The sequence below is a fragment of the Heloderma suspectum genome, chromosome 10, assembly GCF_057233095.1.
Source record: "Heloderma suspectum isolate Gila_16-S chromosome 10, 16-S_ref, whole genome shotgun sequence".
Classification (NCBI taxonomy): Eukaryota; Metazoa; Chordata; class Lepidosauria; order Squamata; family Helodermatidae; genus Heloderma; species Heloderma suspectum.
Genome location: NC_139467.1, coordinates 34557042 through 34584728, shown reverse-complemented (window position 1 = coordinate 34584728; position 27687 = coordinate 34557042). Strand labels below are relative to the sequence as shown.

The 27687-nt window shown below is 47.3% G+C and overlaps 1 protein-coding gene across 1 annotated transcript in view; it reads right to left on the bottom strand.

The window, feature by feature from the left end:
- Positions 1-5429: 5429 nt before the first annotated feature.
- The window catches only part of RUNX3 (RUNX family transcription factor 3), a 199252-nt gene continuing 176994 nt past the window's right edge, over positions 5430-27687 (bottom strand). Inside the window, exon 7 of the mRNA XM_084815882.1 lies at positions 5430-7989. Coding sequence (XP_084672008.1) covers positions 7466-7989 — 524 coding nt within the window. The 3' untranslated portion in view covers positions 5430-7465. The remainder of the gene's footprint in view (positions 7990-27687) is intronic.

The window sequence follows — 27687 nt, the reverse complement described above, 5'->3', positions numbered from 1 at the left end:
GGGACACATATCTGAACCCCCGCCCCACCAAGCTCAGACGCAACATCCTCTGTTGTTTCAGAGCACCCTATTAAGTTCAGTGGGGCTTACTCCCAAGTAAGTGTGCCAAGGGTTGCAGACTTACAGCACAATCTTACATTTTATGTCTACTCAGAAGTAAGTCTGAGGTTTCCTGTGGGCTGCAAGAAAACCATACAGAAGTTAAGCTATGAACCCCCTCCCCCTTTGCACATATGCTGGGGAGGAAGGGAGGCTCTCCCTCAGTTCAAACCACATGGCTGCCATGTAAAGGAGCCCTTCCTAATCCCTCAAATAAACCGAAAGCAGGAAGCTCCGGGAATGGTGTGGGTTTTTGCAGGTTTTTCACTTAATGCAGAAACACCCATTATCCCACCATTTCCACCCATCTATCCCATGTTTTCCTCAAATGGGAAAAATGTGGTATTTTTCCAAATATGCGCAAATGGAGTGCCATGACCCCCCTGTGTATTTTTCCTCTAGCGCGAATGAACCGCTATATGTTGGCGGCTGTGAGCGGGACTTTTGGGTTGTTGGGGGTGCGGTCATGATGGCAAAGGTAGCGACGATGGGCTGCGGGGGCATGTCGCCTTCCTGTACTTGCACCACTTTGGGTCCTTGCCATTTTTGGCCTGCAGCGTTCTGAACAAGGCAGCAGGTCAGCAGAATGGCACAGCGGCAAGGCAGCAGAGAGGCAGAGCAATGTGCTGGCCTTCCGACCTGCCAGGACGCCCCCCTGCTATGCATTCCCAGTGAGTGAATGGCTGAGTAAATGGCAGAGATTGTCAAAAGGGGAGGCGGGGGGCCCAGGGAGATCGCTGGGGGGACTACCTGCGTGTCAGTCCCCATCCACCAGTAACGTGCAAGGGGAAGGAAAGGGGCAGGGACCAGGGAGGAGCTGTCGCTACGCCCCAAGTGTGTGTCATGCTTTTTTGCGGAAAGGTGGCGATGCCTCTGAGCGGCATCACCACCCTTAGAGAAGGAAAGAAACAAAAAATAACATGACAGGGACAGCCATCTAAAGAGAACAACCCAATCCACTGGATGGGGAAAGAAACGGCATTGATGTTGAATTCTCTGCCTGTGTGATGGAGCCAAGACTATTTGCACCTCCAGTGATGCACCCTCCCATCTGCCTTGCAACGCGGAAAGGAACGTGCATGCTTGTCATCCAGTGTCTCTGTAATCATGTGAAACAGCTTGTTGCACAAGGATTACTTTTTCTGGATTACTTTTATTGTAGTGCTCAAATTACGGGAGAGGGGGAAAGTAGGGGGTCCCTGAATAAAAACCTGAGCCTGGGTTTTTTTCCCCAATGAAAAGTTGCTGGAAGCCACCTGAGTCTGTCTGAAATTCTCTTCAAGTTAAGATGTTGAAACAGTAGCAGCAAAACAACCAGCGAGGAGAATGCATTGCTAGTCTGATATCCCTTGTTATGACTGGAGTCTTTTCAGGCAACAAAGCAGGAACTTGCCTGCATTTGCTCTGTGCCCAAATCCTGGGTGCACGGCAATGTGGGAGCTGGAATTGTACAAATTGGCTGTTTGGTGGGGAGGAGGAGTGGAGGAAATTGAACCCGGCTCCATACATGCGAATATCTCCCATCACTGGACAAGATCCAACAGGCAAGAGGCAACGTAGCAATCGGTAACCATACATTTATTTATTCCACATGGTAAGGCATTAAAATGATTACACATAACACCTAGCAATATAATCATGTATATTTGATCAAGAACATGGACCTTTATTTTTCTTCTAGGAAACAGAAACGCAGGGCTGACCACTCTACTATGGCTCCTTACAGACTGAACTCCCAACGTACTACAAGGCAGGGTTGACCGGATGAGACGCCGTTTTGCTGTCATGAATATAGCAAATCAAGATGTAGAGGCTCCACCTCGGCTGTAGACACCAAGCTTCGAGAGGGAGCAGCCCAGGTGTAGGGGCAAGAGGTGGCAACATAAGCCTGTTCAAACATTCATAAATGCTTTCCATGTTTTACCAAACTCCGGGTTGAGACTGTTGAATTTTTGTGGCAGGATCTCTGTCCCGGATGGTTACAAGTGCTACACATAAAAGGCAAAACACGGGGAAAGGGGGAGGGGGGCTACATTTCAAAATAGAGATACCACCAAGTTGGGCTGCAATATTGCTCGGATCCTCACCTTTTAAATATTATTAACATTTTTAAAAATATTCATCATCAAAATCAGCTCCATTAAAAAACACAACAAAGGAAAAACAAACCATCCAGCCTTTGCTATGTTAAAACACAGTGAATCTACAGAATGCAGGGTTTCTTTCGCTGCTGGTAATCAAATTACCATTCTCTCTGTGTGTGTTTTTTAAAGCAAACAAACAAAAACTGTCCACACATAAGTTCTAAGCATTATTTAAGAACTGGGATCCTTCAGCAACTTTGTAAAAGAATTATATTATTATAACAAATAAAGACCAAAGTAGATTTATTTTTTTACAGTTAAATATTCCATGAGCCAAACAAAAGATTTTACTGTACAAGCAATTGTGCATTTAATTTTTTTTAAAAAACAGAAGCATATTATAGTGCAAAGCTAAAAACAAACAAGCAAAACAAAACAGGCCAAATATTTGACCACTTGCATAAAACAGATGTTTTTCTTCATACCTGCACATGGCAATCCAGCATAAACTTGAAAGGGTTGGGCTGGTAGAAGTTGTACCTTTTACTGTGGTTTACAAGTGCACATCGAGGACACTAGATTGTCCTGAACATTTTTGGTTTTGGTCTCGTTGCTGAGACTCAGTTAGAGGCAGCAAGGAATTAACAACACAATAGCAAGCTCTTGTTAAGAAAAATCTGTCTGTCTGTCTGTCTTTGTTTCCAGCAGATGTAAACACACAAGGATGGGATTACCAGATGTGGGACCAGTCATGTTACTATGTAGTGACCAATACAGCTGTTTTTACATGTAGGTCACAACACAATCTGTTCTCATATTACCATGGAAGGATGGTCATAGAACCCAACAGAACCCTCTCCTTCCCCCCCTCCCCTGCTTCCTTCCTTCCTTCCTTCCTTCCTTCCTTCCTTCCTTCCTTCCTTCCTCTTCCGCATATAAGCACCACAGCAGTACATTTTCCATTGCCCAGACTGGGGAGCCATTATACTTCTTAAATCCATGGTTAGGCAATACCTCTATTAGGGCGAACCCCAAATGTACAAAATTGTGGGCAAGCTTTCAAGATCTCTCAATCAGTCAAGAAGTTACAGAAAGGGGAGGGGGAGGAGCAAAAAAGAAGATGGCTGACTTCTTTTTCATGATGTCTGCATGGTCAGCATTTTGAGAGTGAGCGAGGAGGAGAAGCCGCACATGGTGCCAGCCTGAGGTTTGTGAAGGCCCTTGAGCAAGACACCCTCAATGGGCCCCTTCCTTCGGCGAGGCTGCCTTCTCACCACCATTTGTCACCAGCTGCTATTGGTCATCATCTTTTTCCTCAGCATTGCTGTCACTTGCTCGCTCGACAGGCAGAGAGCCGGTGAGCAAGCCGGCCATGGCACCTGCTGTGTCTCCTTCTCACCACCACCATTGGTGAGCTGGAGCGAGAGGCAGGTGAACAAGCAGGTTGCAGTGAAGAGGAGGAGCAACTCCGGGGGGCTCTTGTCAGTGGGCCCCTGCTGGGGGGGGGCTCGGCAGGTGCCCAACCATGCCTACTTTTGATGGTGGTCCTGGGTGCAGACTTTAAATGGACTATTTATTTGTTACAATTATTAGGGCTCAACTAGGTGTCATGCAGGTTTTAGGTTACACTTCGGACTGTTGGGACAAACAAACACATAATGGCTGACCTCAAAGCTGGAGATTGATTCTGGGCGGTGCACTAGGCCCCCGCCCCAAGACAAAAAAAGGCAATGGAAGCCAATATTTTCTGTCTCCCTCTCTGCCAAGACCTCTCTCTCTCTGTTACATTCCTTGAGCTGGGCTTGATGAGCATATAGGAAGTGTGGGCTCCTTTTCTAGGTCATGTCTAGCATGTGCCAAGGAAGTAGTAGTAGTAGGAGTCCATTAGATCTTGCAGTGCTCCCTCTGAGCGTGTGGGGTGATGGATCACGCCCTCACTTTACAAAACCCTTTTAAAACCAGACATAGCTTGGCACTTGTTCACAGGGCTGATCTCCACCCATGCAAAGGGACGCTCTTCAGAACTTGAGCTGTAGCCCCTCATTTTTAACTGGGATGGTTTAGGCTCTAAGCAGGACTCCTGTGTAGACGTGCAATGTGAGTCCCCAATGAAACCTTCCCATCTCAGATGAAACATGAGCCTAGTTCTCACTGAGGTGGTAAACCTGTGTCTGCAGGTAGGGGCTTCAATGACTGACTGCTCATCCATGCCAGAAACTTCCCTTCATATAGAAAAACAAAGGGCTGTTCGTGAGAAAAGCCCCCATGTGTCCAGTCAATGTGTGAGGAAGGCACAGGACTGCAGCCACTAGCCCTGCCTCTGATGCTCCCTGGCCCAGGAAGCTGGCTTATGCTGAGTCCATCTAGCTCATACGGCCTACACTGGGGTGGGCAACCTCAGGAAGTCCATTTTGGCTCCCTGCTGGCCGCAGACTGCTAGGTGACCCCCCCAATAAAAATGAACATAAATGAAGAAATGGGGTCTGTAGCAGCTATGGAGCCCTAAAAGGGTCAAATCTCGCTTGCAAACAAGCGAAATTTAACATTTTTGGTGCTCCGTAGTGTTCCAGATGCCAGTGTGTGTGTGTGTGTGTGTGTAGGCAGCAGCGGGCGGCGGGGGGGCAGTGAAGGTGGCAGGGCCTGCATGTTGCCCACCCCTGGTCTGCACTGACTGGCAGCGATGCTTCAGAGATGCCAGTAGGCATCTTGCACAGCCATACCTGGACCCCAGAAAGTCCATCCGCCCAGACGAACTGGTTTGAGCCTGGGGCCTTCCGAATACAAAGCTGGTGTCCTAGCATCGACCTATGTACTCTTCCCATCTGCTGGTCATGCATGGGATGTTTCTCTGAATGCGCCCACTGCACGTGCAGATGAATGCAGATGGGGGTCTTCTGTCAGGGTTCCTGATGTCCAGGAACAGCCCAACACAGCTAGGGCGCTTTCCGATTAAAGCGGTTCATGCGGCTGCTGAGGGCTGTGGCCAACAGGCGCAGCAGTGTCAGGGGCTGGAGGCCTTCTGCTCACGCGTTCCATGAACAGCCAGGGGCTTTTCTTGCAACAGCCCCAGATGTCAGGGAGAAAGTTTCCAGTGGTCATGTCAGGGTTCACTGGAGCTGCTGCTGGTTGCCACAGCATCATGTCTTACTTTAAAAAACATTTTATAGTCTGGGTGCAGCCAGCTGGGCCCGTACATGGCCTTTTGTTTTATACTTTTAAAATATATTATCCTTTTCTCTTTTTTTTTAATAACAAAGCGGTGCTCATTTCCAAGCCCATGTGTTTCCCATCAGGGCAGCAGAACCAAGCTCTACTGTATTCCTACCATCATGATGGTGCTGTGGTTTAAGTGAGTTTAAAATGTGAAACTGCACATGCTCAGAGTATTTCTTTTTCTAAATCACAGTTGGCTACCAGTTTTCCATTCTCTCCCTCCCAAACTGATCGGGAATGTCTAAGCAGTTGTAAAGCATGGAATATCGGGGGCTGGGTGGGTGGGCGAGATAAATGTCAATGGTGCGCTTCACAGCGGAAGCAATACCCATGGCCGTTGAAAGGCGGGTATGTATAAGAGCATTAAGTCCAGGGTCTAAAATGACCTACTGCAGCACTGTAGTGAACCTTCCCCCTGATGTGCTGGTTTTCTATACTTAGGAATGGCTTTTAGTAGGGGAGCCTTCTGTCATGAGCACCAGCGGAGGCCCGATGTCAGTGGGTAGTGAATCTGGTCCAGGTTTCAGTCAGAACGCTAAAGGAGCCATCCAAGGTGTGGAAGCTCCCTGGATAGCTCCTTTGCAGTTCTGACTGAAACCTAGAGTGGATTCACTGCCCACTGACATCAGAGCTACCGGCCCTCCACTGATGAACGCGCAACAGTAGTCTAAAGCAGTACAGCCCAGACACGGGTTTGCCACTCCAGTGAGAACTCAGCCTTTGGCCCTGGAGGAGCAGCGCATGCACACTGCAACTGGGTTTGCGATTGTATAGGCCTGTAAAAGAAACTGGAATCAGGAGGAGCGGGGCTCAACCCAGCTCCGCAAAGCCCTCCTGAATGGCTGATCAACAGAATTCCAGCTTCTTTTACTGCTGCTGGATCACACTGGTGGGCACGGCACCTGTTTCCACGCACGACTCCTCATCCAGCCAACTGGTCCTGGTGTGTGTAGAGAGCAGCGGTTAAGGGCCATCTTGACACTTTGGTGGTTTGAAGTAGGAAATCCCAAATGACACCCTAACCCAACACTAATTAACAGTGTCACACTTCACCAGAAAGGCAGGGAAGGCTGGTAACTCCAGTGTCGGTGGGGCCAAGTTTCCATTCTGGGTTTTAGTTGCAACCAGTCAGAAGGACCTATTCAAGATGCTGGATCCATGGGGGGGGGGTAGGGCTCAGCACCTTCAATAGGTCCTTTAGACGTCTGGCCGGTTGTAATAAAATCCAAAATGGAATCTCTGCTCTACTGAAACTGGAGCCACCAGCCTCCACTGCAGAAAGGTGTGTGTGTGTGTGTGTGTGTGTGTGTGTGCGCGCGTGTGTGTGTGCAGGGAGGGGGGAGGGGGAGTGTCCAAGCCCCACTGAAGCAAACAGCAGTTCCGTTCACTCCAGTGGAGCGTGCATAAGAGTCAGTATACCACATAGGTAAGACCTGTCAGAGTCCCGCTCCGTCACCCTTCCTGACATCCAAAATTTGCTGCCTAACATGACTCTCTTGCATTGCCTCCTGGTGAGGCCATTACCATATAGTATGAAGGGTACGATACAGAATATGGTGGCGTTAGGATCCTGGCTTCATTTTGCCAGGGATTCACAGATCTCTCTCACCAGCTCTGGAATCTGGAGAGCTACACACACACTCCATTCATTCATTCGTTCATGCATTCATTCATTAAAAAAAAAGTTATGGCCTTTGAGATGATTGCTTTGGGCATTTTCACGCTTGGCCATCAATGATCGCTACAAAGGAGCAAAGCATTTCCATTCTATACATTCCTATGTACATTTCAGACACAATGAAGTCAAGGGGAACTTTAAGGAGTGATGTGGGTTTTGTTTTGAAATGTATACAAAGTTCAGCCCATCTCCAGTCTGTTTTTCCTTAATTAACTTAATTGCCTACATTTTGTACAAGAGCCGTCTCACTTTGTGATGCATATCGGGAAGTGGGAGGGCTGCCTATGGCTCTCTTTAATTACCGGCTCCTTTTAATGACCAACTAACCTAGCACGCTGCCGGGCATTTTAATTCAGTGGAAGTGAAAGGTGCGTGGTCTACTAGTCTCTCCTCAATACGGTCTCCAGACCGCTTCATCCATCCTCCCAGTAGTCGTCATGGCCGTAGGGGAGTTACTATGGCTCCCATCGGCCTCAACACCGTCATTCTGATTGGCGAGGCTTGGATTAAGCAAATTGTTTCCAGCTGATGCGCTCGGGCAAGAGGGGAGCATCCTGGTTGGTGAGCGCTCTCCCCCTGCCACCATGGAGAATTGGTAGGCCCCGGATGATGTACCGTAGTACAAGTGGTACGGAGAAGGGTTGGTCTGGAAAGGTCCACTCTGGTTTTGAGTGGAACTAGGGTATGGTGGAGGAAGGTAGGTATGATGGAACCGAGTGGCTGTGGGCATGCTGGTCATGCTGAGGCCGCCGATCCCAGTGGCAGAAGGTGTGGCGGTGTAAGGGAAGGCCGCTGACATGGCACCAGGGTAATGCATCCTGGGGTCAGAAAACCTGGTCTCGGCGAGCCCTGGTAATGTAGAAAAGGACCGGTCAAACTGGCGTGGATCGGAGAACGGACTCAATTCAGATGTACCTAGTTTTGGAAAAAGAGAGAGAGAAAGAGAAGGAAAGAGAAAGAATATGTTATTGTAGGTCGGACTTTTTGGCCTTTCGCAGAACATGGCACAACTCATTTTGTGAGTAGGTGGCACGTGGCAGAGCTACTACAAGCTGTTTCATTTTTTATCAACAACGAACAGGGACCTGCAACAGGACCGTATGGAGTCTTTCTGCACTTCTGCAAACCTTGGGGCTCCATGGAGCCTGGTGATACCGCCCTCTTGCGCGTGGTTGGTGCTGTTTTGTCTACATAAGCATCGGCACTCATGCCTGAATATCAGAAATAGAGGGAATTGTTAAATAAACACAGGAGAGGTATCTAAGTAACCCCCAATGGAAAACAACGTAAGAGCCTTGCTGGATTATGCCAAGTCCTGCATCCTGTTTCTAACTGTGGCCGGTCAGATGATTCTGTTAAGCCCACAAGCAGGGCAGGGAGGTGAAGGCTATTCTGTTCTTTATCCCTAGTGCCTGGTATTCAGAGGTATACTGTCTCTGTCCATGGAGGCTCTATTTAGCTGCCTGTTGGCAATCAGTCCTGCCCAATCAGTCCTGCCCAGCCGGCAATCAGTCCTGCCCTGTAACCTGGAATCTCCTTGGAAGATGAGCAGGTGGGGGGAGCATCCCCCCAACAGAGTCCCTCACCTCCAGTGACCCCAAGGAGCCTTCTGGCCCAGACCTGACAGCCACCAGACTGGAGGTCTCCATGCCAGTTGCCTGGGTCCCTGGCCCGCTTTCACCTCCCTTGTCATCACCCCCAAGACAGCAGGAGCACAGGAGATGGCCTGCCTGGCAGGAGCCTCAAGGCTGGCGCTGATGTGCACTGCGGCTAGTCGCATGTAGGTCTACTTGGCAGGATGGGGAAGCATAGGCAAGCATCAGCCCAGATCAGGGCCTGGCTGAGAAACAGGAAGGGGGTGGAACCAAAGAAATGGACACCACCATGGGTAATAGACATTGGTAGGCCAGTCCTCCATGAACAGGCCAGTCCTTCCTTTCGAAGCCATCTAAAAGCAAAGGATGGTTTTTGCATCAGAGACAAACATTTCTGAGAGTGCAACACTGATTAAAGGAACAAACCAGATTAAAAGAACAAACCTTCTGCGCCACCCGCACTGAAATGAAGTGGAGCGGTGCAGCTGCATGGTAGTGCTTGAGTATAATTCCCATTAGTTTCAGTGCACCTTGCATAGCAGCTCTGGCCCTACGTTTCGTATTTCTTTATGGAACAATTTATGTATTTATTTATTCAAAATATTTCTTGGCCACCTTTCCGGGCAGAAGCTCTCCCAAAGTGGCATACGATAATAAAATACCAATACAGTCTTAAAATGGAATAAAAATACAGTAAAAACAGCAAAACCACAATAAAACAGCAATAAAAACAACAAGGCTGAAAAGTCCCCCCCCAAGGTGTCCTGTCCCCCCCCATTCCTTTTCTGAGCATAGCCAAGCTTGTATGTTTGCACAAAACTGCTTCATATCTTCTTTAACCATTTCTGAGCATAGATGGAGTTAGTTTTTATTTTTAAAGGATCTCTAAGGGAATCCTCAACACCTTCACAAAACCACGAATTGTGGGATTCTTGTAGGAAGCCATGCTGGTTTAATTGGTATACAACTGATACGAATGTGTAGTGTAGATTTGCCCTCAGTTGTCATGCACAGCTGGTACACACAAGTGTGACCTGTAACAAAAAATTGTAGTATATCCTTATCTCCTAGCAGGACTGCACCTATTCAGCGTTCTGCCAGCTGACCAGCCAGCTAATCACACCGTAATCCAATATACTATAAATCAGCCTTTGAGAGCCCAGATGTTGTTGGACTACAACTCCCATCAACACTGGCCATACTGGTTGGAGATGATGGGAGTTGTAGTCTATCATCTGGGGACCTAAGGTTGGGAAAGGCAGGTAAGGAGCTTAGGAGGGCATCCCCATCTCTGTTTTCTGTTTTTTGTTTCCAACAGACACTCAACATTCTGTGGTTATTTGCGCATCCTCAATCCTCACTGGGTTGTTTTTTGGAGGGTTTCCCCCCTTAGGTGTTTTTTTTTTTTTTAATTTGCACTTCTGCAAACCTCAGGGTTTCCCCAAGCATCTGATACCACACCCTTTTGTTTCTCAGAGGCCCCATTTTGGCTCCAGTCCTGTTGGCACTCACCCCCTGAGTTCGCTGTTAGAGAGACTGATAATGTTAAAATAATTACTACCTCCTGAGGTGACGGTGAGGTGTAATCCCTGAAGTTCAAGATTCACACAAGTGTGCCTGCACACTTTGGTCTTTAGAGGCTCTGTTCCACCTCTCAGTACCCACAGAGGTGTGGCTGGTGGGTGCACCCAGCTTCTGGGTATTGGTGTCCAGGTTATGGAACTCCCTGCCTTAAGAGATCTAGCTGGCTGGGTCCTCCTCTCTAAGCCTTTGGCATCACTTAAAAACAAGACTGTTCCGGCTTGCTTTTCAGTAAGACATTCGTTTGCTCTCTGCTCTCGATTTATTATTGCTACTGCTGTTTATTTTTGTTATTTTAGTGATGATAGTTTCATGATGGGTTATTAGCCACTGTGAAGGTCCCATTTTGGAGACAGAGAAGTGGGGTACAAATATTTCAAATTGGGATCAAGTTGGAGATCTTATCAGCAGTGGGTACGTTTATAAAAATGTACACCACCTCCTGGCCAGTATGGTTTGCTGCCTTGAATGCATGTGTTTGTGTGTGTGTATTAGCAATATGCTTGCTTCTATTCTAGCTTTTCACCAGCACAGTTATAAACACAAAAATAAAACTGTTTAGCTGTTCTCTGGGGCTGTGTAGTAAATAGACAGCACAGCCCTCTGACAGCCAGTCCCCAAGTCTGTCAGTTCCATCTGCTTTGGCACAAGTTATGCACACAGAAAAAGAGAGACATGGAGGGAAATCTGGAGTCTTCGCCAGGTCTTCTGAGGCCATCATGTGGGTGGTCTGTTTGTACTGAGAGGCTCAGGGGACGGAGCTGATAAACACACAGTTGAAAGCTTGCTAACTGTAGGTCAGGCTATTACTGTTTCTTTTTGCCTCTGAGGGCCTAAAGGAAAAAATAATAATAACAAGGACCAAGGAAATGTCAATATCAACAATTTTTCTTTGGTGAAAGGCTGGTCCAATATGGCTGCTTCCTCAGCTCCAAGTTCCAGAGATGCCCTAGTTGTTTGATTGCCAAGGTGGAGGGGAGATGGCTTAATATATCAAGTCCACCTGAGAATTTCAAATACCAAGGGCTATTTTCTATAGCCATCATCCTTCAGATGGATCCAGGACTTAGGATCTTTTGCAGCGCATAGTTAAACTCGCTACCACAAGATGAAGTGACGGCCACCAATTTGGATGGCTTGAAAAGGGGTCAGACAAATTCCTGAAGACTGTCAATGTCTACTAGTCCTGATGGCTGTACGCTACCTCATGCATCAGAGGCAGTATGACTATGTACACCAGTTGCTGGGGAACATGGGCAGGAGGGTGCTCTTGCACTCATGTCCTACTTGTGTGTTTCCCACAGGTAGGCTGGTTGGCCACTGTGTGAACAGAATGCTGGACTAGATGGACCCTTGGTCTGATCCAGCAGGGCTTTTCTGATGTTCTTATATTCTTAGGACTGTCCTTTTACAGAGGACAGTGACCAGCTGACCTGCCTGCCTACCTCTTTAGTTTGCTGTCCAGGGGCTAATGGCTGATGGGCAACTGTACCCTTATCTTTAGACTGGAATTGGACACGGCAGCCCTTCAAATAGACGGCCGATGCCTTCAAAGAGAGGGCTGTCCTCTGTAAAAGCGGACACATGGCCACCCTAGCTCACGTACCAAGGAGTTGCAGTCAATCACAGATCCCTTTTCTTATGGGCTGAGGATTGAGTCTCTTGGAGAAAGGGAAATGAAATTTGTTGCCGAGGTTTGTTTCAAGTTCTTTTGATTATGTTTCTTTTCTAGGTATGTGTCGTGATCATCTTGAGTATTAGATTGTGATTTTTCCGATTGATCTCGTTTAGATTCTAATGGTTTTATGGATTGCATTGGCCATTTTAATACTATTCACCGCTCTAGGTGTTTTTCATTTTAAAAAAGGAGCAAAAGATATATCTTAAGTAAAATAGCAAAGAAAGAAAGAAATCAGAGTGAGGCACTTCACTTTTCTAAAAGATGGCTCCAGGATCACAGGCATAGACTCTTTCCTATAACTTGCTGCCTGCAGGGTGGTGTCAAGGGCTCCTTGGAGGCCTCTCTCAGTCTAATCCAGTAGCCAAGTCCAGACACAGACAAAGGGATTCCTTTCAAAGCTTTATTCTTCTTTTACAACTTAACAACTCTACAGGTAGCAACTAGATCTGAGCAGCAGAGTACCTATGCCCTAAGTTGAAAACAGTTGGTCCCCATCTGAAAGGGAATTACTGGCAGACCCCTGAACTTAAGGACTAGGGAGAGTCCCTCCCCTTTTCCCGTGGATCCTCTGGGCGCAGCCTTTGTTTGCGCGCCAACCGGGCACTACGCCTCCTTTCCGCGCCCTCCATCTGGTGCCGCTCTCTGCGTCGCGCATCCCCCAAGTCTGCTATCTGTGCTCGGTCACTCCCTGGACTGCTTTCTAATCTAGGAATGCTAGTGGGAGGAATCTCCGTCAGCTGTGGGCCCTGGGAAAGAGGAGCGCGCTCCTCTCCCAGGAGCGACTGCTCTTCCTCAGAATCAGAACTACTCTGGGATTCTATGGGCTCAGTGTCTACCCTGACAGGTGGCCACTTATGCATTGCCAAAAAAGAGGACAAAAGAAGATAGCAATTTCCATAAAAATTTGCATCTGCTAATTTACATAGATAGATGCGAATTTAGAAATAATTGTTGTAATTTCAATAGAAATTATGTCCATCTCATCATAATTCGGAAGATTGTGACCAGGTGACCTGTGTGCCTGCCTGTGCAGTCTGATGTGATGGGCAACAGTTCTTATGGTTCTTTCTCTTCAAACTGGAATTGGACAGGGCAGCCCTTCAAATAGAGGATGGTCCTCTGTAAAAGAGGGCAGATGGCTGCCTGATCAGTTTAACTGGAGATCCCAGGGACTGAACTTTGGACCTTCCCTACACAAAGCATTTGCTCTATCACTGAGCCAAGGCCCCTTCCAGACATAGGGCCAAATGCAGATACTGTACTTTTGTTTTTACTTCCTGCATAGTTTGATAGTAGCTCTGGAGTGAGTGGGATTTAATCTAGCTAAATGGTATGGGTGGAAAGGGATAACACCCCTTCTGCCTGCACCGTGGCACTGAACTAAATTGGGCTACTTTTAAGCACAGGAAAAGACTCTGGGATATCCAGTCGTGGATCTGTCACATCACTTCTCATCTCCCCCACTTCTTTTAAAGAAGAAAGGAGAGGGAAGGTCTCAGACTGATGCTCTGGAATAAACACTTAGGATAATGTGATGCGCACAACATGTTTCAACAATTACCTTCCTCTGAGGCAAAATACATTTCTTATCTTGATAGCAACAACTAAAACAGTTCACCTGAAGGATGTTCTGTCATCAGAACACCCTCCAAGAAAACTGTTTTAGTTAGGCCTACAAAGAACCTTGTGGCACCTTAAAGACTAACCCTTTTTAACGGCGTAAGCTTTTGTGGAGTATAGTCCACTACGAAAGTGTATGTCAAAATAAATGTGTTGGTCTTTAAAATGCCCCAAGACTCTTTGTTGGTTTTCCTGCAACAGACTAACACAGGGCTACCTCGCCGGAAATTGTTTTAGGTAGGCATATCGCATCTTAAAATAGCTTTCTTTTCCCTGAGCACCAGTCTGAATTTTGCCTCTACATTTATGGGCGTGGGGTGGTGGGGTGGTGGCAGTGGAGGGGGCTTTTTAGCCTGCCTTCCCCCCCCCCGCCTTACAGTTTGAGCTGATCCATGTTCTCGCCAGATCATGCCTGTGCTCTTGCTGTGTCCCGTCCTCCTTCTTCTCCTAGGCGATGCTGGCTGTGAGAATTACAGGAGATGGATATCTTGAAATAAATGGCAGGGAGGCGCCATTTGTTGCTCAGCAGCATGAGCAGAGCAAAGGAAGGGCTTACGTTCCTTCGTTATGTTTCATGTGGCCATAAATAATATTCCATAAAGAGCAAATTCAAATAAAAAGTGAAGTGCTCAGGGCACATTTCCCCTTTCTTTTCCTCTCTAATGCACTCCCAAAGTTTTTTTGGAGAGGCCAAATTTTATGAGTCTGAGCTTGCAACACTTGGCAAGCCGGCTGCTAAATAGAAAAGCAACAGCGTAAATGTGTTAATTACTGACGGCTTGCAAAACAAAACAAAGTGGGGGGAGATACGCAAAATGCCATAGGTAGGTCTCTAGTCTATACATTTCTTCCTGTTATGTGCAAAGGGGGACACACACCTGCCAAGGAAAGGTCTTTTTTTTTATCAAGGTGAAAAAGAAATATACCTGGTCTTAGCCCATGATATATCATTCAATACTTCTGCTTCCATTTAAAATAAACTAAAATAAAGTAAGCAAGTGTCTGACCCTCATGAAATGTAGCCTATTGATTTTCATTTTATCTATGTATCTATGTATCTATCTATGACATTTTTATCCCACCTTTAAGAGTGCTTTGAGATGAAGGGGTCCTAACATTAGCATTGCAGGCCATTGTGCAGCTGTTCCTTATTTTTTCCCTTAAATTTTCCGTGATAAGAAAAAAGATGGAAAAACCAGTGGGAAAACACGGGAAGGTTATGACTGGAAAATGAACAGTACTTCCAGACAGTGGGCTCCTAGCCCTACCGATGGGAAGGCACTGTACAGCGAATCTGTCTTTTCTTTCTTAACAGATTATCTGTGGTATAACCCCCCCCAAAAGTCAGAAAAAGTGGGGGGAAAACACAGGAGGGTTACGAGCGGAAGATGACGTTGTCTGGACCCCCCAGTAAAATTCCATGAATGAGGCAGAACAGTCATTACATAAAAGCCTCACCTGGAAGGATCTGTAAAAATATTCCACGTGCCCCCATGGCAGCTCACAAAAAAAGGAGAAATGGAAACAACAGAACAGCCATTAAAAATGACATACTATCAGACAAATTGAAAAATCATCAGCAAAGGTTTAAGAGTTCGAGAGCCAGCAAGGGGAATAAAACCGATGGTACGAAGCCTGGCAGAATACAAAAGTCCCCCCTCCCCACAAAGCCCTCCTAAGAACATGCAGTGAAGGGGCTTAGCGGATTAGCTCAGCCTACTGAAGGGTGCAGCCCTACAGACAACATTTGCCCAGCTGACTGGCTGCACGGAGTGCCACTCCGTGGCGCAGAGGGAGGCCCACCAGTGGGACGGCACTTGCGCTGCTGGAGCGCCACAGCCGTCGTTGTCCTGCCAGTGGTGATCCGCTGATGGCGGGAGCCGTAACAGGGCATTCTAGGAGAAGGTGTCCAGGGTGGCCAAGACTCCCCTGACACCCCCTGAAAGGGGCCCCCAATTATGCCAGCACTAGGGCCAGGCAAGAATTTCCCTCCCACTGGGATTGATGGGAGGGAAACTAAAAAAACCTCCCATTCTGTGCACAGGGAGCTGGCAGGGCATTAAATATGGTAGTCGCTTTGCCACAGATTCCCCCAACCCCACCACCACATACACACTAGGACCAGCCTGTAGGCTTTTGTCCTGGGCACAGTTGAGTAGACAGAGGATGGTTCAATGGGATGGGTGTGTTCCTTTGGCACCACCGCTACCAACAACAACAAAATCGACCTGGTCTTGGGTGATGCCGTTAGTATCCTCCAAGGGTTCAAACACTGCTAATTATGATTACAGGTACTTATGGATGGCCAGATCTCTGAATGGCCACTGATGGCAAAGAATGGCCAGAGCAGGCAGGATTCTGATGGCCAGGTGCCGGAGACAAGGGTGGGTTGTTTCTCTCAGGCTCTTGCTTTTACGTTTCAGGGGCATGTATACATTTGGCTCGTCGCTGCTGTAAAAAGCCATGATTAGAAAAAAGCATGCTGGAGTTGATGGACCTTTGGTCTGGTCCAGCAAAGGAAGTTGTTAAGCCAAGTACATCCGCAGATCAGTGAGGCGTGAGTCACAGTCACTCAGGATACCTAAAATCTTCCCAAGCAATTATGCGCATCCAGTTTGTAGACTTTGACTCACAGTCGTACTATAGATTAACAGAAGAAGACAGCATACACGTGCACTCATTTCTAACAAATTTTAGGAAGTGGTCAATACAGTCTCAAAAAATATATATATGCCTAAAAGAGGTCCATTGTATCCATTAAAGGAGGGGTGGGCAACTTGTGGGCATGTGCCCCCCCTTCTCCGTGCCACTTGCTGCCTCCAAATTGCCAGCACGCTGCTGAATTGCCACTGAATTGCTGCCGAATTTTGGCACTGTGTGGGAATGTCAAGGAAAACGCTCCATTTCTGCTTTAAACCAAGGTGTGTGGGGGTGGGAGGCACATACCTTCTTTTAATGCAAAATCAGCCCCCTCCCCGGACTCCTGGGACTGTGATTTTGCATTAAAAGAAGGCACCTTGTTTTAAAACAAAAATGTGCCTTTTTCTCACTGCTTGAATTGTCGCTGAAATTCAATGACAATTCAGCGGTACCAATTTTGGCAGTGGGGTGGTGCTGGTATGGCCCCTGGACCCTCCGAAGTTGGCCATCCCTACACTGAGGAAAAGCATGAGGAAGTATCTGAAGAGGATAATTTGCATGAACTTGGATATTTGCTTATGTAGAATGGACGTTCATGAAAATAGCGATTTTAATTGCCCATGTATAATGCCATTTTATAGATTCTGCCCTGAGGAAGAATTCTGCTCAAAACATGAAGAGCATTCATCCTTGGGATGCATTCACCATATTCTGTAGCTTTTGTTCTTTCGTTAATTAGATTTTGTGGGCAAGGAACCTCTCTGTTTTAATTTCTGTGGCACAGCACTTAGTATATTTAAGCTGTTTAATATGACTAAGTGGTGATGATGAGGATAATGTTGATGAAGAGGTTCAATGCTGGGAGGAAAGGGCCATGTGCATTTCCTGGCACATTTTGAATCAGTCACATTCAGCAAGCAATTGAAAGTAATTCCAAAGCAGAGCATCATGCGTGCCACAAGCAAACCCAGCCAGTTTATGCAATCAGCAAAGTCAAATGCTAAAACTTTTTGCTGGATTGGCCCATGTAAGCAAGGTGACTGCTTTGGCATCACCAAACCAGAGAAAATGCATCACCAAAAAGAGGACAAAAGAAGACATAGATCTACATAAAATTTGCAGGTGCCAACTTTGATGCAAAGTTAGGATTAATTACAATAAATTAAATAGAAATACAAAGCATTTCACCATAGTGGGGAAGGCCGTGACCAGGTGACCTGTGTGCCTGCCTGTTCAGTCTGCTGTCCAGGTACGGTGGATGGGTAACTTCAAGGCCCAGCTTTTCTTTCTGATAGTTCTTTGTCTTTACACTGGACTTGAACTAGACAGCCCTTCAAATAGAAGACACCCTCAGAATAGAGGACATTCCTCCGGCAGCCCTTCAAATAGAGGACTGCCATCTGTAAAGTAGGGTATATGGTAGGGATGTATGAAAGTCACTTACCTGAACCCGAAAGTTGATTCGCAGTGGGGGGGAGGTGCTCCGTCCCTCCCCCTGAAATTCTGGTTGGGGGGGAGGCGCCCCATCCCTCCCCCCCAAAATTCTGGCTAGGGGGGAGGCGCCCCATCCCTCCCCCCCAAAATTCTGGCCGGGGAGGGAGGCGCCCTGTCCCTCCAGCCGTGAATCCTGTCCTGCCGGGACACAAATGGCAGCGGCCGCAGCTGCCGCCGTTTGCGTCCCTGCAGTCAGCCGTGATAGGCTACGTAAATGTTTAAAAATGTTAAAAAAAATGTTTAATTTTTTTTTTAAAAAAAAGTTAAAAAAAAAAACATGATAGGCTACGTAAAGATTTACGTAGCCTATCACGGCTAGATTTTTAAAAAACACCATGATAGGCTACGTAAAGATTTACGTATCCTGTTTTTTTTTTTTAACTTGGAAATGGCGGCGGTGGCAGCCGGTCAGAAGACCGAACCGCCGCCGGAGCTGCTGCCGCCAGGGACATTCGCACAAGGTAAGTCCCGTCCCGGGGGGTGGCAGGGGGGTGGCAGACCGTTTCTCCACCAATTTCGGGGGGCTGAATGCGCTGGCATTCGGCCTCCCCGAGATTCGTGGAGAAATTCTCTGACATCCCTAGTATATGGCTATCCTACATGTAAGGCTGTAGAGATGTGTGTGTTATAGTGGAGAGGGGTGGTGGTGGGAGGTTGCAAATTTAAATGCTCCCTCAGGAAAACAAACTTTCTGCACACGGAAAGCTAGGATGTCAGGAAGAAGGGTCCAACCTACTCTTCTCCTTGGCATTCCAGTTTTCTATGTACATGATTTATGTTTATCTTACTATGAAGTTGCATTCAAAGACCCAACACTCCCTGGAGCCTGGATTGGTACAGCACTGCCATGGGACACTGCTGATGGATTTTAGAAACCGATCCCTGCACAGAATGCCAGGATATGTTGAGCCAGCCCAAGACATTTTGATAGTAGGGGCTGAAAAACTAAATTTACATCAGAACCCCAGAGGAAGAACCTGGACCCCTAAGGTCCTTCAGCCAAGACACCCTCAACGGGCCCCCTCCCTCAGTGAGTCTGCCTTTCACTGCCATTGTTAGCAGCTGCTATTGCTCCTCCTCCTCTCTCTCGTCTCTGCTGCCCCGCGCTTGCTGGACAGGCAGAGAGCCAGCGAGCAAGCTGGCCGTGGCATCTCCTGCTCCTCCTCCTCACCGCCAGTGCTGTCTGGGCCAGAGCGAGAGGCAGGTGAACAAGCAGGTTGTGGTGGTGAAGAGGAGGAGCTCTTGTTGGTGGGTCCCCTGCTGGAGTGTGGAGCAAGTGCAAGTGCCCAACCACGTTGACCCTTGGTGCTGGCCCTGCACACACACTTGCCCCCTCCCATTATGTCTGTGTGAATGGGGTTCATAGAATCATAGACTCATAGAATAGTAGGGTTTGAAGGAGCCTACAAGACCATCAAGTCCAACCTCCTGCTCTACGCAGGTATCCAAGTCAAAGAACCCCTGACAGATGGCTGTCCAGCCTCATCTTGAATGCCTCCAGTGTGGGAGAGCCCACCACCTCCCTAGGGAATGGGTTCCATTGTTGTATTTCCTGATGGGTCCCCTCCCTCCGTGAGTCTGCCTTTCACTGCCATGAAGTTTTTCCTGATGTCCAGCCGGAATCTGGCTTCCTGTAACGTGAGCCCATTATTCCGTGTCCTGCACTCTGGGATGATCAAGAAGAGATCCTGGCCTTCCTCTCCGTGACAACCTTTCAAGTTCATCTGAAAGACGACCTTTCAGATGAACCCTGTCATGCATGAGAAGCATGGTAGGTAGCTTGGTCCTCTGCCACCAAATGCAGGGGGAATGGCCAGTGTACCTCTGATGCTGCTGCCTCCCCACACCTTAGCATCTGCCACCTGAAGCAGCTGCTGCCACACTCTGCCTTATGCTAGGGCCAGCCCTGGCTAAGGCAATCTACACCTGTGGACATTGGACTAGTGTTCCATCATTTCCAAAAAAGTCAGATTGTCTGCAGTCTGAAACGAGATGGAAGAACTGCAGGGAAAACACAGGAGAACCACAGTCTGATGGTAATGTCCTGTGGATACTCCACAAAAACCAAGTGAGCAAGCTGTGGCTATTCCAGAGATTTCCAACCCAGTGATGGAGAGATTCCCAGAGATCTCCTAAAGTAGTGTTCCCCAGCGTGATGCCCTCCAGATGTAGTGCACTTCAACACCCATCAGCCCAGCTAGCATGAACAATAGTCAGGAATGCTGGGAGTTGTAGTCCAAAACATCTGGAGGGAACCAGGTTGGGGAAAACTGTCCTAAACATTACCTCCCATGTCCCATCAGCCAACCATTCTGGGCTATTAACCAACAATCAGCTTAACAACAGGAGGGGTCAGCCAGCAGTCACACGAATGCTTTGGATCCACAGAACCATGAGCAGAAAGAGGAAATGTATTAGGGGGGTTCTGCGAGCTTTTGTGCTATTGCTAGTGGAATTCTTGCAGCGCAGTGCTATGACGTAGCAGCGGTTGTGCTACAGCACAGTGAATAAGGAAGATCCTGGTTGATTAGAGCAGCCTTTCCCAGCTTGGTGCCCTCCAGATGTGTTGGCCACATTGGCTGGGGCTTATGGGAATTGTAGTTGTGCAAACTCTAGTGACTCGTTAAAAGATCGTGAGAACTTTGAACAAAGTCTTACACAAAGGGAAGAACCTTCTCTGGATTTGGGGTCATTTTTCTCAAGTAATGCTCTTCTACTATGTCAAAAACAGCCTTCCAGTGGGCAGACGAGGCTTTCCAGGTACCAGAAGGATACATTCGAATGTAACATACATTCAGTAGCGTACAGGGCTCACAGGGAGGCAGTGCCAGCATGCTTTGATGAGCAGGGATGCTGATGCCATCTGCCAACCCCTCCCCTAAGAATTCCCTGTTCCTCCTGAGCTTAGCTGCAACTTTCACAGTAGCAGGGGAAAATGGATTTTCCCAACAACTATATATTGTTGTAATGCAAAGTATTTTGGGGTGGCTTGATCTCAAATGGCCAATTTGGACCCATTAACTTGACAAACGACTTGCCCCTGGTGGAGATGAAAATGGCTGGGACTGCTTTGCTGATGTGGATTAACACAGCTGCCTGCACTTTAGGACTCTCCTGTGTGTGTGTGTGTGTGCCTATGGGGCTATCATGATGAGCTCCTGCACTTCAAAATGGACCACTATGCCACTGACTGTAAGAACATAAGAAGAGCCCTGCCGGATCAGAGCAAAGGCCCAGCAGCCTGTGTCTCGCCATGGCCAGCCAGGTGCCCTTTGGGAAGCCCACAAGCAGGACACGAGGGCCGCAACAACATCGTCTCGCTCTCCAGCCCTTTCATATATTGAACAACAACATAAGCAGCCATGATGGTGCCTCAAATCTAGGGTGGCCATGAGTCGGCTTTACAGAGGACTGTCTCTTATTTCAGGGCTGCCTTGTCCAATTCTGGTTTACAGATAAAGAACCGTAAGAACTTTTGCCCATCCACAGGTAACACCTGGACAGCAGACCGAACAGGCAGGTGCACAGGTCACCTGGTCACAGACTTTTGCACAATGGTGAGACGGACTGTATTTCTATTTACATTATAATAAAAATGTATGAATGTACATCTATACCTAAAATTAGCATATGCAGATTTGATGCAAATTGGTGTCCTCCGTTTTGGTGAAGCATTTCCTCTCCTTTGGCCACCCTACTTTAATCTGTCACTTGACGTCACTGCCTGCTCCATGGAAGGCCTCAAGCATAAAACAGAATTAAAACATCTTTGCTCTTACTTTCACTCACCTTTTCACTCCATCTGCATCCGGAGCTGACAATGTCTTTCCCCTCCCCTCCCCTCTTCCTCCACTCCCTAAACACCTCTAAACTGTGAGTAGAATCCACCAGTTAAATAATGGGGTGGGGGTGGGGGGAGAAAAGAAACCACCGCATATTTTTATGGCTTCACCTCTGAAAAATTTACTACAGCCCAACTTATATTTCTAGATTTTGTCTGCTCCTGTATTTCTTTCTTGAGGGCCTAGGCAGTTCTGAGGGCAAGTATTTTGCTTGTCGGACTGCCAATCAAAATATTTGAAGGAAATGTTTATTTTCTTCTCGAAATTGCACCAGCTGCTGCCTTAACTGAATAAGCCCATTTAGAGGTAAGAATTTAACCATTGTGAGAGCAAACCGAGCGCCCGCACACTCCAAATATCTGACCCAATCTATCAACGGAAATGGCAGCACTTTGGACCACGGAACGGGGAAGTGAAGAGGAATGTGTGTTCACCCAGAGGTCAGCGCTGTGAGTAGCATGGCGTTGTTGCGGCCTCTGGGGGCCGGCCGCTCTTGCTGCTTTGGGGGTCAGGGACACCAGAAGAGGAGTCCCGATTTGCAACTTGCCCGAATTCTCGCTCCTTCTTCCATTGGGTGGTTATGGGTGCCTCTCTTAAACGGCCCCTCACCCAGAGCCAAGCAGCACACAAATGGATTTTCAAGCTTCGCAGCCCCCTTCCAGATCAAACAACTCAATCCAGCGAACGGTCACCTCTATTTTTATACCAGCCATGGAGAAAATCTAGGTCTTCACTTCACTTGAATGGATTCCAAGAAGCAATGGCTCAAATAAGGCTAAATTTGTCAGGGCCTCCCCCTCCCTGCCCAGTCTGGAAGGAAGGTAAGCGGGAGGGGCCTTAGCGCAGTGATGGCATCCAGGCTTTGTGTGTGCCAGGATTCAATACCAAGTTTGAAGGATCTTGGATGGCCGCTTATAAATCACCAAGGAAGAGAGGAAATGCATCATCGATAAAGAGGACAGCAATCTGCATAAAATTTTCATGTGGTAATTGACGTGTGTATATATGCACATTTAGAAAGAATAATTACAATTTTAAAAGAAATAGAGTCCATCTCAACATACTGCAGACCAGGTGAGCTGTGCGCCTGCCTGCTCAGTCTGCTGTCTTGTGGATGGGCAACAGTTCTGATGGTTCTTTTATCTTTATGTCCAGACTGGAATTGGACAGGACAGCCCTTCAAACAGAGGATGGCCCTCTGTAAAAGAGGACTTGTGGCCACCCTAGATTTAAGGCACCACTGAAGAGCAGCACATCACAAATGGGGAAAGGGGGTGGACAAGTGGGTTGTCCCTAGGCATGCCAGAAGAAGCTTTGCATCTGCAGGCTATGCCCCAGAAGTGGGCGGTGGGGACAACTACACCAGCTCACGCCAGTAGAGCTTTGGATGCCTGGGAGGCTCTGACACTGGGGCCCTGTTTCCACGACAATGGAAGGAGAAGGAAAGAGTGGCTTACTTGCGTTTTTCTAGGAGCCACTTTTGGTCCAGGCAGGGCTCCACGGGTGTGTGTATGTGTGTATCACCCCATTTTGAGTTGCTTCTCCTAACATACTCCTGGGTAGTGTGGGGTGGGGGGCTGAAGTGAATGCCATCTGAATGGCAGGGGCTGCTCAACCAATAAGAGAAGCTTTCCCCCCTCCAGGCTCCCCCCCCCTTTCTCCCTATGGAAGGTGAAAATTAGAAGTAATTACTTCCTATGTACGCAAGTGAAGGAGAAGATGCCTAACTAGCCCCAATCTTTCTCTCCTGTTACTGCGCTTGATCGCTGTAACAGGGTGGGGGAAATGACTTCTTCTGATGCGCGCATTTGGGAAAGAAGCCTCATTGAGCACAGTGTTACTTCTGAGTAGACACTAATTTGTTTTGTGCTGGGAGTCATAGGGATGGGAGAAAGGAAACATGCCTTGACCAGGGTCACGTTGAAAGGCATACCCCTGGGCAGGGCTAGCATACCCAAGGTCAATACGGGGGTTGGGGCACACAGCAACTATACCGGGGAGAACCCGACTTGAGGAAAGGAATCGGACTTTAAGCAGGAAATCTCAGGAAATCCGGTTTTTCCATAATAAACGGGGTGGCTGCTGGATGGCCACAACATCATCTAATCCTAATGACCTCAACACGCAGATGGCTCGGAGTAAATCGCTGGTGGAAACACAGCCTGGAACTCTCTGCACAGACAGGTAGGATTGCTCTGTCCATTGATTAATCAAATTCATTGAAGAACCCCCACACACACCTAATTAATTGGCCACATTCTCCCCCCCCCCGCAATACACCCATATTATTGTTAATTAAAACAACAACACCCACATTGTTTTCAGTGCTTATAGAAACTGCAGATGGCAAGAGGCATCTTAAAAGAGGCATTCTCCCTTTGGAAGACAGGCCTCTTTTAAGATGATACCCACTACGACGCATCTTCCCTCCCTCTTCTTTTTTCCTTTTGTATCATGTCTATTACATTGTGAGCCTGTGGGCAGGGACTGTCTTATCTTATTGTGGTTTTAAAACATTTGTACCCTGCCTTACCTCTGAGGAATTCTAGGCAGCTTGCAACAAAGTCAACAATTTAACAATTAAAAACTTCCCTCTAATTTACAACATAGCACAAAACATGAAAACAACAGCAGAAAACAACAATGCAAGAGCAATCCAAATATTTAAAAAAACCTGATTAAAACAGCAAATTAAAATGGCATAGTACATGCCTTCTGAAGAAAATAGTTCTTTACCAACTTCCAGAATGTCATTAAAGAGGAGGTAACATAGGCCTCCCTTGGAAAGGAGTTCCAGAGCCTAGGTGCAGCCACTGAAAAGGCCCTCTCCACAGTCCCAAATGAATGTATGTCAGGGACATATAAGAGGGCCTCTGAAGATGATCTCAATAGGAGGGAAGGTTTGTATGGGAGAAAGGTATGTGTATTTAAAGAGAGGAGGGCCCACGTGTCCAGATCAGATGATAACTGCTGCTGAGTTTATGTAACTTCAAGTGTAGGTGCCAGAATGTGCTTGCTTTCCTCTTCCCTTCCCATTCATTTTTCCTTTTGTATTATGACTATTAGATTGTGAGCCAGTGGGCAAGAACTGTCCTATCTTTTAATATCTACACAGAACTTAGAAAATGTTAGGCACTTCAGAAGTGTTAATATTACTCCTAGTATTACTATTTAAAAATCGTGAGTTGGATCCAGATCCTTGGTTCCGCCAATGGAAGGATGCCGCTTGTGGAATGGAACTTCCTCATGCTAGCCTCCTCCCTGCAGCCCCCCACTGCTCTCCAAATGTGCCCCAGAGGGTCCCCCAGGCCTCCAGAGCAGATTTAGATGGCACATGGGGGTCTGCAGGGGGGCGGAGAGGACGAGGAAGACCTGCTCTGCAAGCTGCATTTTATTTACTATATTAAAATTGTAGTTTAATCCTGTAAATTTCCTAGACAGGACATTGTCCTGTAGGGTGGCCTAAAAATCTTTGCAAGAGATTTAAAAAAATACAAAGAAAGGAAGTATGCTTCTTGCTTCAGAACTATTGTTTTTACCTATATGTCAATATATGCAAATTTAACCAATAGACTACTTGATTAAAATGCATACAGTTCATTGACTTTTTTTCATTGGGTGACAGAAGGGTGGCCACCTCTTCATTGCAGAGAAAGAGGACAAAAGGAGATACTGATTTGATACTGATTTGCATAACATTTGCATGTGCTAATCTCTATAGAGACATGCAAATTTGGAAAAAATACTATAATTTAAATAGAAATACAACATTATAGTGGGGAAGACTGTGACCACGTGAGCGGTGTGCCTGCTGCTCAGTCTGCTGACCGAGTGCTAAGAGTGGATGGGCAGTTTGAAGGTCTCTTCTCCACTCTCCCTTCTTAGGGTTCTTTATATTTAAACAAGACTACATTTGAAGGCCTTTTCTTGAAGGCCTCTTTTCCACATTCCCTTTCTAGGGTTCTTTATATTTAAACAAGACTTGTGGTTGGATCCAGATTTGAAGGCCCCTTGAAGGCCTTTTCCTGAAGGCCTCTTCTCCACATTCCCTTCTTAGGGTTCTTTATATTTAAACAAGACTTGCGTCTTGAAGGCCTTGAAGGCCTTTTCTTGAAGGCTTCTTCTCCACATTCCCTTCTTAGGGTTCTTTATATTTAAACAAGACTTGCGTCTTGAAGGCCTTGAAGGCCTTTTCTTGAAGGCTTCTTCTCCACATTCCCTTCTTAGGGTTCTTTATATTTAAACAAGACTTGCGTCTTGAAGGCCTTGAAGGCCTTTTCTTGAAGGCTTCTTCTCCACATTCCCTTCTTAGGGTTCTTTATATTTAAACAAGACTTGCGGCTGGACCCTGATTTGAAGACCTTTTCCTGAAGGCCTCTTCTCCACATTCCCTTCTTAGAGCTTTTTATATTTAAACAAGACTTGCAGTTGGATCCAGATTTTATCTGGACCTACTATGCTGGCAGAGGCGGACTTCCCAGCCTCCTCCTTCCCAGGGCAGCCCCTCCACCCCCTTGAAAATGCTACTCAGAGAGTCAGGAGGCCCTGCTGAATGCGGTGACGGGTGATGCAGAGAGGGAGAAGGGAGGGCATACCCCAAAGTTGGCCGGAAGGACCTTCTGCAAGATTAGCCCTTCCTCTCATGGAAGGCAGATCCTGGATCCAACCATTAGACTAGACAGCCCTCCTAACAGAGGGTGCCTTCCAGTGCAGGACTGTCCTCTGACAGCCCTTTGTACAGCAGGACACATGGCCACCCTCGCAGACACAGCTCTGTTCTTTTCCGGCCTGCCTATGAAGGGTGCCTGCACTGAAGTGCAGTATCCCATTTGCTGAATAGCCACAGCTCCCCAGCCACCGGACTGGACTTCTGTTCTGTGTAAGCCAGCCTTCCCAAACCTGGTGCCCTCCAGATGTGTTGGGACTGCAACTCCCAGTGCTGCCCCCCTGCCTGCCATGGGGGTGCAGCGCTGGGAGTTGCAGTCCCAACACATCTGGAGGGCACTGGGTTGGGAAAAGGCTGGGCTCAAGGAACGAAAGAAACAGAAGGGCAGAACCAACATCTGTACAAAACAGCCTGTCCCAGGGTTCTTTGGGGAAAGCCACGAAGAATGTGCAGGTTCCTCAGTAACACAGCTGGGATTCCAAAAGAAAGCTGGGAGTATTTAAAACTGTCAGTCTGTCACCTCATCTCCCAGCATTTCTTTGAAATCCCAGCTGTGTTACTGAGGAAGGTGGAAGCTGAAACGTTTAGCTCAACTGTCTCTGGTCTTTCATTTATTTTCACACACACACACACACACTTCCTATGCATGTTATACTCAGCAAATGCAATTCCCCTAGTACTGATCCCAAACAGCACCATCCACACACAAGTCCTGCTGCAAGAGCCATCAATCCACCTACCCCTCTTACTTCTGGTTTGGCACAACCTCTCTCAAAGGGACCCATTTGACTTGGCTACCACCAGTTTTCCACCGTTGGTGGAACTATTTGCTCCAGTTCCTAGATGCATCACCAGGTCACTAGAGATGTTGGAGAAATCCATTTGGGGGGTGGAGTTTGATGAATTTTTGTAGATTCAGCCCCCTGGACTTCATTTCGGTTCCTGCTGTGGTGCCCAACTCTATCTGCAGTGAGTCAGGCCAGTTCGGGCATTTTCCACTCCCAACCCCAGGTTCTACAATTTGTGCAATTACGTCCGGATTTGCACAAATTTGGCCATAATTTGTGCAAATTGCTCAGAAATTTGCACAGATTGTGGAACCTGCCAAAAAAAAAAAAAAGAGAGAGAGAGAGAGGCTCAAAACAAGTTCCCAGAATTCGGGGAAAAGCCCACAGCTTGGCTCGCAAATCAAGTCAGGCACGCTGCGCACATCCATCAAACCAAAAAAAGAACCAGATTTCCTAGCAACGGACATCCCTACATATCACAGGATTAGCTAATTTATTATTATTAAGTTTTATAAGGGAGCAATCCTATGGATGTTTAGACAGAAATAAGTCCTGCAAGCTTGGCTGGCTGGGGAATCCTGGGAGTTGAAGGACTTATTGCTGTCTAAACATGTATAGGATTTTGCCCTAAGTCACTTTTTTTAACCGAAAGGACCTGAAAGAGGCATACATAAGCTATAAAAATACAACACAACAACAAAAGAAC